At 40.0% G+C, this 13,414-nt stretch overlaps 1 protein-coding gene across 1 annotated transcript; it reads left to right on the top strand.

The window, feature by feature from the left end:
• The first annotated feature begins 2,701 nt into the window (after positions 1 to 2,701).
• Positions 2,702 to 13,414, top strand: LOC131223673 (glucan endo-1,3-beta-glucosidase 9). Its single transcript, XM_058219129.1, has 2 exons — positions 2,702 to 3,127; positions 12,085 to 13,414. Exons 1-2 carry the CDS (start codon positions 2,784 to 2,786, stop codon positions 13,196 to 13,198), a joined length of 1,458 nt encoding a protein of 485 aa, XP_058075112.1. The 5' UTR covers positions 2,702 to 2,783; the 3' UTR covers positions 13,199 to 13,414.

Consider the following 13,414-nt stretch of genomic DNA (forward strand, 5'->3'; position numbering starts at 1 on the left):
AAGTTCAAGAACAAATTTGCTTTAAAATTAGCTCAATAATATTCACCGACTTTAACATAATAATATTGAAAAAAATAAATAATAATAATAATAATAAAGTAGACTTTTCTTATGTAAATTTCTTATCTTTAAAGTATATTTTCATCAAATAATCAATTAAAAAAACACTTATTATTTAGAAATAAGGAAATAAACTTGAGATGCCAAATGACCCCTAACCTATGGCTGGCATTGCATCCCTATTTGGCATTATTCATCCAAGCACGGGTGTCAACGGGCCGGGTTAGGGATAGCCCAAACTCAGCCCTTCTTCTTCCACATATGCCCAAGCCTAGCCAGGAGCAAAATAGTCTATCCCGAGCCCGGCCTATAACACACATGCCGGGCCTAGCCCGAGCCCGAACCCGTCATTCTCAGCGACGAGAGAGAGGGAGAGAGAGAGAGAGAGAGAGAGAGAGAGAGAGAGGAAACTGCCTCAACCCTCTCTTCCTTGTGGAATTTCTTTACTTGGAGTCGTTGTAAAACTTGTTGATTTTTTCCTTTATTTGGAGAAGATGAAGACAGCCACCTCAGCATCGCAAAGAACGGCGATACTGACAGCGTCAGTAGCCAAATCCCTACTGAAGTGACGTCATTAAGCTCTGTGGACCCTACCATGATGCATGTGTTGTATCCATACCGTCCAACCATTTGTAGAGATCGTTTTATGGTATTACAAAGAGAATAAGATAGATCTAAATTTCAACTGGACCCACTACAGAAAACCGCGGGAGCCGTCACACTTACCGTTGAAACATTTATAGGGCCCACAGTGATGTATTTTTGAGATACATCCTATTCATATGTTAACATAGAGATAGATGAAGTGAATGAAGTGAAAAGAAAAATATCAGCTTCATCGGAAGCTACTATGGCCCTTAAGAAGTTTTGAACGGTGGATGTCAGTGTCCCCACTATTTTCTATGGTGGGATCCACTTGAACTTTAGATTTATCTCATTCTCTTTGTAATGTCATAAAATAATCTCTAAAAATGGTTGGACAGTATGGATACAACACATGCATTCATGGTGGGGTCCACGGAGCTTGGTGATGTCACTTCAGTGGCGATTTGGCTACTGACAAGTGTCCAATCCGTGCCCCGCAAAGAACGAAGACTTGGTAGTGTTTTTTTTTTTTTTTTCTTGTTTCTGCAATTGGTAAAAGAAGTCACCCAGCAGATCTCATCCACTGTAGCTCTACCCTTCCTCTTCAGGGGAAAAGAGGGTGGAGAATTCAAATTTTAAATTTTGGAAAGAGAAAAAATGTTTTATTTAAATTTTGAATTTTTAAATAGTGATAGGTGGGGCTGAGCCGGGCTAATTGGTTTTTGGACAGGTAAGTCCAAGCCCAACCCAAGGACCTGTCAGGCCCGGAAGCCCGTCAGCTGGGTACATCGACCATTCAAGTTAGACACGCTAGTACCTAGGTGACTTCGTTGGAGCACTCTGGGCCATTATAATGCATGCGTTTTATCCACACTGTTTATCCATTTTCCATATTATATAATAGGTCCCCGGTTAGCTATTGAACCTGACAGTAGCGAGTTTCACTTCCTTGTTGTCACAAGCAAAGGATTTGTTCCTAAAAATGAAGGAGATACACCCCACACGTACATCACATAAAAATAATAGTGATTGAATGTCACTTTAAAAACCTCCTAAAGCCCATTGTAAAGTTTCTTTAACATCCAACTTATTGATTAAGGTGTACAAACTTGGATGAAGGAAAAAAACAAATATCAAATTGATCTAAAACTTTCATAGCCCCTAAAAATTTTGGTGGTGGGCATTCAATCAACATTGTTTTATGTGAAGTAGTCCATTTGATATTTGGATTGGTTTCATTTTTGGGCTTATATCATAAAATAATCTACTTCATTTTGGGCTCACGCCATATAATGATCTGGAAAAATGGACAGGCAACTTAGATGAAAAACACTTAACACGATGGTAGGCCCCAAACCTTGTTTCAACACCAGGGTCTTGGCAAGGATTCCCTGGTGGAGGTGGCTAACCGTGAAATGTATACTGACCGTGGATGTGTACTAACAAGCTTACGTTATTAGTACGAGAATGGATTGGCTGCTCCCCCTGCCACTAGCCCGGTGGCTGGTGGTCGGTGCTCTGTGGGCCCCACTATGATGTATGTGTTTCATCCATTCCGTTCATACATTTTTACAGATAATTTTAGAGCCTAATACCAAAAATGAAAGGGATATAAACCTCTGGTGGACCACACCACAGGAACAATAGTGATTGGATATCCACCATTAAAATCCTCCTAAGGCCCACTGTATTGTTTATTTGACATCCAATCTGTTTATTAGGTCATACAGAACCATACGAAGTTAAAAAACAAATATCAGCTTGATCCAAAACTTTTATGGCCCCCAAAAAAAATTTAATGATCGACGTTCATTCAACACTGTTTCCTGTCATGTGGTCCACTTGAGATTGGGATATACCTCATTTTTGGTCTCATATCATAAAATGATCTAGAAAAATATATGGACGGCATGGATGAAACAAATACATCACGGTGAGGCCCACAGAGCACCGATCATCAGCTATTGGCAAGTGGCAGGGGGAGTAGCCAATCCGTTTCCTAGGTGTTGTACGGGATTCCAGTCCCCGGCCTCAACCAGCAATTTTCACACATTTCATTCTCGCTTTCTCATGTCTTCCACCTGTTCGATGAATTGCGTGAAAGAGGAGAAGGAGAAGAAGAAGAAGAATACAAGAAAATGGCAACGACAGTCCATCTCCTCAGCTTACTCTTCTTCTTCTTGCCCGCTACATCGATGGGTGGAGGTATTGGCGTGAACTGGGGGACTTTATCTTCCCACCCTCTACCCCCACCCAAGGTCGTGGCAGTCCTCCAATCCAACAACATTTCCAAAGTCAAGCTCTTCGACGCCGATCCTCTCGTTTTGGAGTCCCTTTCCGGCTCCGGAATCAACGTCATCGTCGGCATCCCCAACGCCATGCTCAGGCCCTTGAGTTCTTCCAAGAAGGTCGCCGAGAGCTGGGTCCACGACAACATCTCTCGCTACTTCTCGAATGGTGGCGCTGCAGCTGTGCGGATCGAGTACGCTCTCCCTCTTTAAACGGCTTCTTTCTGCTTTGTATTTTCATTGCATTTGCTGTATTACTGGATTGTGGGGTGTTCTGTGGAGGAATGGTGAAGGAGCGCCGGGCTTACACGTGTCAATGGGGGCGCATGTGAGTGAGATCGAAGCCGCTCATTAGGAGATTCTGACAATGTGCATGCCATGTCTTACGAACGAGGCTGGTGTTATCATCAAATGGAACACACATGTTACCATTGGCTAATTTCTCGTAAACCCTATTATTTTATTTGGTAAGTGTAGTTTCTCTCAACCGCATTTGTTTATTTTGTATACGTATGGCCCGCCTGATAATAATCTCATCCTGGTTTGTTGGACATGGCGTCTACGTGCTGGGGATTGCTGGACGAGCAACATCCCTGATCTTGTATGTGCGCGAGGTGAGTGCAGGTAGCATTCATCAGATTGAATGTGTTTGTTTATTCTTTGAGGTATTATGCAATGCTCAACGAATTGGAAAGGTTGAAAAGAGACTTTCGTTGGCACATTTCAGAGGAGAATTGGAACTACCACCTTATGGAATTGGAAAGAAGTTAAAATCCCTCAGGCTGATGAATTGAGCTTTGCTTGGAAGATAGCTCTAGTGATTTGGGCATGAAGAATATTCTTGATGGAGAAGGGTGATTGGGGTGCAATATGGTTTGCAGGAAGATGGCTGGTGTACAAATTCATCTTCTGGTTATAGAAGCTTGGGGATCTAGAATGTTATGTTGGATATGGAGCCATCCTTCTTGAAGGGAGTGGGTTTTGAAGGTGGTAACGAGCAAATCATTAGATTGGGAAGATGAGTGGTTTGGAGAAGGCCCTCTCTTTAGATAAGGTTCGCCTCCTTTACAATTCTGCATCTTGACCTTAGGCAAAGGTTGTAGATTGCTATGACGGAATTGTGACCAAAATTTGTGGACTGTATAAAAGGAGCCTAAGAGAGTAGGAGATGGCAAGCTTGATTGACTTATAGATAGAAGGTGGCGACGAGCAAGTCATTAGATTTTGTGAAGATGGGTGGTTTGGAGAAGGCCCTTTTTAGAGAAGGTTTGCCTCCTCTATTTTTTTGGCATCTCGGCTCTCAAGCAAAGGTTGTGGATTGCTATTATGGATTTGGTGACTAAATTATGTGGACTCCTATGTATAAAAGGAGACTAAGAGAGTAGGAGATGGGAGCAAGGTGTTCCAAAACGGTAACGGTGGCCATAACGGCCACCACCATTACAGTTATGATACGGGCCGTAATGGCCATAACAGCCTCCTTATCGGCCATTATGACCCTTTTTAATTTTTTGAATTACGGTCCATTATTGCCTGTATTTTCTGTAATGGCCGTTACGGCCATTTCGACCCCATAATGCGTAACGGTGATGACCATTATTGTTACATAACGGCCGTCACGTAACCGATTTTAAATACCTTGGATGGGGGACTTGATTGACTAATAGAAGGTGTCTTTAGATTTTAGGAAGATGAGTGGTTTGGACAAGGCCCTCTTTAGAGAAGGTTTGCCTCTACCGTTTGGCATCTCAGCTTCAAGCAAAGGTTTTGGAGGTATGATGGAAGCAGTGACCAAATTCCATGGACTCCTATGTATAAAAGGAGCCTAAGAGAGTAGATGGTAGACTTGATCGACCTATTAGAGCATCTTGAGGGAACAATATTGTCTAAGAGTTGCAAGATAGAAGGATCTAGAAATGGGCGAAGAATTGAAGCTTCTCTATCAAATCATTTTACATTCGTATCTTATATTTAGTAAGGAGGGAAAGAAAGAAAGAATGTGAGGAGGAAGGAAAAGGTCCTCATTAGAGAATTTTGCCTTCTCCATAGTTTGGCATCTCGGCCTCAAGCAAAGGTTGTAGATTGTTATTACGAAATTGGTGACCAAAGTCCGTAGGATCCTATGTATAAAAGGAGTTTAAGAGAGTAGGAGATGGTAGACTTGATTGACTTATAGAAGGTGTTAATGAGTCAGTCATTAGATTTTGGGAAGATGAGTGGTTTAGAAAAGGTTTGCCTTCTCCACAGTTTGGCATCTCGGCCTAAGGTGAAGGTTGCGGATTGCTACGACATAATTGGTGATCGAATTCGGTGGACTCCAATGCATAAAAGGAGCCTAAGGTAAAGGTTGTGGATTGCTATGATGGGATGGGGTGTACGCAGAAATGGAGGGGTTGGATTCAAGAATGTGTTTGATCAACTGCTTCTTTTGTTTTGGTCAACGGGTCGCCAAATGGATTCTTTAAGGCATCAAGGGGTGTTAAGCAAAGAAACCCCCTATCTCGTTTCTTGTTCATGGTAGTTGCGGAAACCTTCAGCAAAATGTTACACAAAGGTTAAGAGGTTGGTTTAATTAATGGCTTTTAGGTGGCAAATGTGGATAGCCAGTAACTCATCTCTAATATGCCATCAATACCATTCTAGTTTGTGACACCGACGCAATTGTGGTGGATAATTTGCAGAATATGGTAAGGTGCTTCGGGGTGGCATCAAGGTTGAAGGTAAATATTACTAAAAGCAATGTTGTCAAATTACATTGCCATTGTATGCGACTGGCATATGTTGTTTGCATATGCCATCACATACTCACATGCACTATCACATATTGGTTTGCCTTTTTTTTTTGAATTTTTTTTTAAAAATATGTAAAAAAGAAGGTGAAAAATCAAAAAAAAAATCTTTAAAAAATACGAAAAACTATGACTAATTACTACAAGTGATTGGATTGGGTTCTTTTACCTATTTTATTGTAGTTTGAGCTTTTGAGACTATTAGACCATCTATAAATTAAGCTATATATTTAATTACTTATATTATTATTTACATAAAATTTAACAAAACAAACAGCATGTTACATTAAGTGAAAATTAAGTATTAAAAACTTCGAACATAAAAATTTTATTGATAACTTGAACAACTTATAAGTTGCAAGTTACAACTTAATTTACAAGTACGATTTATAATTTACAAAAAAAAAAAAAAAAACTTGCGAAGTTACAAGTTTCGACTTATTGACTTATAAATTTAATATATATAAATAAACATACCAACATGGGCTACTATACACATATATGATGTTTGGATACATGAATTCGACGGTCATTTCTTTTACCATTGGACCTATATGCGATTGCATATGGAGTATGCCATTGCATACTCACATATGCGATCGCATACTTATTGACCAAAAAAGTATGCCATAGTATGGTATACTCGCATATGCAATCACATACTTATTTCACAAAAAAGTATGCCATCGCTTACTATCCTGGATTGCATATGCCTCCTTCTGAAAAGAATGGCATATGCGATCGCATGTGACAACGATGACTAAAAGTGAGATGCTGGGTATTCTCATGGACATGGATGAGGTGTTGAGGTTGGCGGATGTTTTTTAGGTGCAGTGTTGGGTCTTTCCCTTCAACTTATCTTGGCCTTTCTCTATGTATTGGGAAGTCGGCTAGGCACTTATGGGATAAGGTGATTGAGAGGACCGAGGGGAAGCTCTTAAGCTGGAAATGTCGACATCTTTCAATGGAAGGGCACTTAAACTCTAATCAAACCTGCTTTATCAAATATGCCATTGTACTTTGTCCCTTTTCAGGTGCCCTCAAGCTATTCTGGATAGACTGGAAATGTTGAGACGTGAATTTTTGTGGAGAGGGGTACGGGAAAAGTAAAAGTTTCATCTTATCAAGTGGGAAAAAGGTTTGCAAGGCTGTTGCAGAAAGTAGAGTGGGCATTAGAGTCTTGGGAGCCATGAACCTAGCATTATCAAGTAAATGGCTGTGGAGATTTGGTACAGAAGAGGGGAGATTGTGGAGAAAGGTCATAGCTTGTAAATATGACATCTAGGAGGGGGTGGGGTGTTAAGAGACCTTTGCTATATCGGGTTTCAGGTATGTGGAAGGCGATTGCATTGATATCCACTAAGTTCAGCGAGGGGGTTTCCTTCTCACCGAGAGATTGAAGGCACGTTTGCTTTTGGGAGGATGTGTGGTGTGGAGGTAGATCACTATTAGAAGAGTTTATAAGGTTGGCTTGCTTTTTCCCAAAGAGGAACATTATAGTAGCTCATTGTTTTTCCACTTGTGGAGGTTCTTTGGTTTGGTCTCCACCTTGCCATAAGGATCTGTTGGACAAGGAAGTGGGTAATTTTGTTAGGGTTTTGGACCAGTTGTAGGGTTATTACCCCTTCTTGGGTGAGGACTTGATGGTGTGGCATATGCATAGTTCAAGTCGTTACATTGTTCCATATTTCTATAGCTTGATTCAAGAGGTACCTTTGGAAGCAAAATCGGATCACCATTTCTACTCATGGTCCTATGACGTCCCCATTAAGTTGCAGCGTTTGTTTGGTTGGTGGGTAGGAAAATGGTGTTGACCATAGATAACCTCCAAAAGAAATCCATGATCCTCCCCAACATTTGTCTTACATGCATGAACAATGCTGAGTAGATTAATCATGTTTTCATCCATTGCGCTTTCGCTCAGGTGTGGGAAGCTTCCTTGAAATCTTCGACATTTTGTAGGTGATGTCGAAGTCCTCCTTTGGGCTTGACATGGTGGAGGGATAGGAAAGAAGGGCAATATGGCGGCTCGTCTTAATTGCAGTGTTGTGGGTTATGTGGGGGGAACATAATAATTGTTGTTTTCATAATAGGAGTGGATCTGTGGAAGAGGTGGTGGAAGTGGTAGGATGAGCATCCAGCTTGAAGGTTATGGATGTTTGTAATCTTTTATCTTTCTTTGGATTGTATTCTTTTCCCGCCTAGCTTTTGCTTTAGCAGGTTCTTTTAATAAAATTTCGTTACCTTTCACAAAAAAAAGGAGCCTAAGAGAGTAAGAGATGGTAGACTAGATTGACCTCTTATTGCATCTTGAAGGAACCAATATTATCCAAGAGTTGTTGTTTTCATAATATAAGTGGATCTGTCGAAGAGGTGGTGTGGAATTTTAAGGTGGAATAGGTAGGATGGGTGTCCAGCTTGAAAACTGTGGATGTTTGGAATCTTTTATCTTTCTTTGGGTTGTATTCTTTCCCCACCTAGCTTTTGCTTTGGCGGGTTTTTTTTTTTTTTTTTTTTTTTTTTTTTTTTTTTTTTTTTTAAGAGACAACAAACTAGATTGACCTATTAGAGCATCTTGAAGGAACCAATATTGTCCAAGAGCTACAAGATAGAATGATTTGGAGATGCACAGATTAGAAGCTTCTTTGTCAAATCATTTTATGATTTAGGAAGGAGGGAAAGAAAGGAGCATTTGAGGTCTGCGCCCACCGGATGAGATAAGGTCCATCCCCCAATCACCCCATAACAGAGAAAATCATTATAAATGGGTGATGCATGCGTTTAAAGAATGGTGGATCTGTGGATCACTTAATCATACATTGTGCTTTTGCATCAACGGTGTGGTTCTTCGTTTGCAATTTGGTGTGCCATGTGTGGGAAAAGGACACATAATTTGTGTACATGTTGGTTACTGTATTCTATTACCATATTTATACGTGTACCATACATTTTACTTCTTTCCTTCCTTTCATTTCTTACATCAAGTAAGGACGCATTGGAAACAATGGCACACACTAGTGACCCATGCTCCTACCACAGGGTCATAAATACTAAATAGTAATCTTTGATGAAAATACTTTGTTTAAAGTTCAAAACACGAATTAAAATACCGTATCTTAAAGATGACATGAATGTAATATTGGAATCGTAAAGATGCTCTGAATGTCAAACTTTCCATGAATTTCATAAATAACAAAATTAAATAACCATCATCTCTTACAACACCATACCCAAGTGGATGGCCACGTTGCATTAACGCTCATGCACCGGTACCTCGTGGCGAGGTACCCATTTATAAGTTAGCTAGTCAGACTACTGCTCCAGTTGAACCCATGATGTATGTCCGCAGACACAATTGTACTCATACGTCGTATACAAAGGAGACTCCAAATAATCTAACGAGTTTTGGGATCTTTCATCCAATGGATACGATTGCTATACTTATTGGCTTAATGATTAGTATAAACTTTGATTTAGAAGTTAATCAAAGTATTTAGCTTGGAATTTTAAATATGATATTAAATTAAAACTTTAAAATTTTACACTAATGCAACTCTAGTATAAATAAATAAAATTATTTAAATATAAAGTGAAGATAAACATTTTCTATAAATTATTAAATGGAAATCGAAATTTAGAATAAAATAATCAATTTATATTCACAAATAATTAAATAAATTTAAAAATAAGATTTTTGGGACAAAAATGGTATTTCAGTATTGTCTAGGGGTTACGTTGAAAAATTCCAGCACCGTTACAGAAAACAACTTGATATTTTAGCAAATTTCATGGATTGAATTTTAACCATAGTGAATTTCTTCAAATTTTGTATAGAACTTGCATTATTGTATGGAAATCATGTCCCTTGGGTGAAAGACCCTAGAACCCGTTGAATCCTACGAAGTCTTCTTTGTGTATGGTGTATGGGTACAATTGTGGACATATGTCAAGGGGTATAGCTAGAGCAGTAGTTTAACCAGCTAACATATAAATGGGTCCCTCACCATGAGGTATCGGTGTGGGGGCATTAATGCAACGTGACCATTCACTTGGGTACGTTTTTGTAAGAGATGCTGGTTATTTAATTTTGTTATTTATGAAATTAATGGAAAGTTTGACATTCACAACATTTTTACGATTCCAGCATTGCATTCATGTCATCTTTAAGGTACAATATTTTAATTCATGTTTTGAACTTTAAACAAAGTATTTTCATCATTTACACATTCAATATAATTCTAGAATCTCATATTTGGGTTGAATATGATCCCACGAGCTGTTATGCTCACACCCACATTAACGATGTTTCAGGGCTCAGAGTTTAGTCAAGGGTGGCGGAGCGAAGATCTAGCTGCGCCTCTAGCTTTAATTACCTTTTTATTTGTACCCGATGGAAAAAATGTATAATGGAAAACTCAAAAGTTAAGACTGTTGTAATTAAACTCTGTGTTAAATGAATGTTTGGTTTATTGTAGTGAATTTTTTTTATTAAATTATGGTTGTGAATGATTGAAATTTAATCATGACTTGAAATTCAGAGTCGGGTCTAGCCAACTCAGGCACCAAATTTCGGGGCGTGACACTATTTGTATGAATCCTAACCCTTGAGTGACAAAACTAACGTAAAATGAATGGAACTAATGGAAAATGGACATATAACATGGGTTACATTCTTGCATGCAACACATGCGTGTACAACCACATGCTAAGTGGAACCTTGCCTTTTGCCCTAGTCCAGCCAGACATTGTGTGGTTGGTAGCTGTGATATCCCTTTCCATTCAAGAGTAATCATAGGGTCTTGAACAGTATCTAATTTACTGTTTGCTGAGGCTCCCAATTTCAAACATGTTGAGCCCATAGTTTGGCGATGAGAACATTGATCTGATGAACCCACCTTGGATTAGGGATCCCCCCCAAAAATTTACTAGATTGGAAGTTCCTATCCCTTCAATCTTTGGCCTTTTCTCCCAGTCCAGCTAGACATTGTGTGGTTGGTAGCTGTGATATCCCTTTCCATTCAGAGGAATTTTTGGGTCCTGAATAGTATCTAATTTACAGTTTGCCAAGGCTCCCAATTTCAAACATGTTGAGCCCTTAGTTTGGCGATGAGAACATTGATCTGATGGACCCACCTTGGATTGGGGATCCCCCCCAAAAATTTACTAGATTGGAAGTTCCTATCCCTTCAATCTTTGGCCTTTTCTCTAGTGAACGTGGATTGTTGTTGTATTGTTTCTTTGCTTTCTATTCATAGGCTGCAGGGACAGAGGCTAGGATCCTCCAATCAGGGTGCTTCTTGTGCAGCACCCATTCATGATGGCATCAGTCGATGGTCTGATCATCAAACCATAGACTCAACTTGTCAGGCATCTCCCTCTGTTATTATATTTTCATCAAGTTGGATGTAATTGATTATGGAATAAGCTTGAATTAAGGACATTACTAAAAACTAGATAGAAGTTACAGATCCCTGACACATTAGTATTGTTCATACTGGTGGGGCCAGTTGTTTGGTGATCTAACGCATTGACCTGATGGACCGTTACAAACAGGAGATTTCCCAAAACTCTCTATTGTTTTTCTGTTTTCGGCACTTGATTTATTTTTACTTTTCTTAACTGTCAACTTTAGGACAGAAATTAATCGAAGGGTTAGCTTCCAATGCGAGAGATATTTTGGGGTATCCACCTACCGTGGTGGGCCTCATCATATCAATTGTTTGAATAAATGAACCCCAGTCCCCACTTTTATGGCGTTTGGGCTGATCTCTTGAGAACATTATACATGTCCTGATGCATCAGAACCTGATTATTCCTTGAAAGTAGAACAGGGAATCACTTAATTATATTAGATATAGTCTTCAAGTTGAACTGGTTGGACCACAAGGAATGGTCCACCCACTGGATAACTTCCAACATTAAGTGCATGTGAAATAAATTGTCATCCTTAAATAATAATAAAAGCGAATGTGAAATCCAACCAGTCACCAGGAGGATCACCTGAAAAAATTAGTCCTATCCATCAGATGGGCCACACCATAGAAAACAGTGCTTGACCATGATAAATAGCATCATGCAATGTGGTGCACTTGATTAGTGGATATGGCTTCTTCATTATAAGTCCAACCTATTGAACGGGTTGGATGTCTCACACACATGAAAGGTTGAAGTGATCCCCTTTGGGTGAACCATAACTTATTGTCCAACTGTTTGGACTTTAGACCATCTCTTAGATACATAGTTTTTCTTTTCCTTCACACAAGACAAGGATGCTAATGTTCATTTCATTTTCCATGTTAATAAAGATAATGGCAATTATATTTTGAAATCTATGTATCTTCTACTAACAGAACAATTTACAGGTATATTGCTGTTGGAGATGAACCATTACTCCAAAGCTATGGAGAACAGTTCAAGCCCTTCATCGTTGGCGCAGCAACAAATATCCAGTTGGCTTTGATTGGAGCCAAATTAGCAAACAAGGTGAAAGTGGTCATTCCTTGCAATTCCGACATTTACCTTTCAAATTCTACCCTGCCATCGAAAGGGCACTTCAGGCCCGATCTCAACAAAACCATGACCCAGCTCCTCTCATTCCTCAGCAAGCACGGATCCCCTTTCGTTATCAATATCTACCCTTTCTTGAGTCTTCACCACAATAAGAACTTCTCCTTAGGCTATGCCCTCTTCCGCCCTACTGCACATCCACTGATAGATGGTCATAACACATACAAAAATAGCTTTGACGCAAGCATTGACACCCTGGTTGCAGCTTTGTCGAGGGTTGGGTTTGCTGATATGGATATCATTGTCGGGCAGATAGGATGGCCCACAGATGGAGCAATGAATGCTTCGTCTATTGTTGCTCAGAGCTTCATGAAAGGCCTAATGAGCCATCTACAGAGCAGAGCGGGGACACCACTTAGGCCTCGGAGACCACCGATCGATACATACATTTTTAGCCTCTTAGATGAAGATCGGAGAAGCATAGCCAATGGAAACTTTGAGAGACATTGGGGCGTATTCACTTTCGATGGTCAAGCCAAGTACCATGTGGATTTAGGCCAAGGTTCAAGAGATCTCGCAAACGCTCAGAATGTAGAATACCTTGCATCCAAATGGTGTGTGGTGGACAACAACAAGGACTTATCAAATGCCTCAGCCAGTGCTGTTGAGGCATGCTCCGTTGCTGACTGTACGACCTTATCTCTCGGAGGCTCCTGTTACACCATCGATTGGCCTGGGAATGTATCATATGCCTTTAATAGTTACTATCAGCAGCACGACCAACGGGCAGATAGCTGTGACTTTGGTGGGTTGGCTCTGATCACCATTGTTGATCCTTCAGTTGGAGAGTGCAGGTTCCCCGTCGGCCTCCGTACATCGTTGTCCACTTCCCTGCATGGGACACTTCATGCCTGGTGGACACTCTTTATAACTGCCTGCATTTCAGTATGGTCGCTTGGTTTCACATAGTATGCTAGCATGTTGGTATTTGTTTTTGATTGTTAGGTTGGATGTTGTTAGAGAGCCATATTGTGCAGTGATCTCTGATGACATGTTTGCCTCGGCCAAATCTGCTTATGCAAAGTTGTAGTTTTTTCCTTGTTGTACAAGGTTTAAGGTTCCTTTCAAAGCCTTTTTTTGTGCCATTGATAGTGATTGGATTTCAATGAGTTGCTACTTGTTTTA

This window comes from Magnolia sinica, chromosome 13, assembly GCF_029962835.1.
Source record: "Magnolia sinica isolate HGM2019 chromosome 13, MsV1, whole genome shotgun sequence".
NCBI classification, from domain to species: Eukaryota; Viridiplantae; Streptophyta; class Magnoliopsida; order Magnoliales; family Magnoliaceae; genus Magnolia; species Magnolia sinica.

What these genes read in the sequence shown, in the direction of transcription:
- LOC131223673 (XM_058219129.1), top strand. Translation starts at nt 2,784, where the DNA reads ATGGCAACGACAGTCCATCTCCTCAGCTTACTCTTCTTCTTCTTGCCC. An exon ending in GCTGCAGCTGTGCGGATCGA is followed by an intron (nt 3,128 to 12,084) that starts GTACGCTCTCCC and finishes AACAATTTACAG; the next exon opens with GTATATTGCTGTTGGAGATG.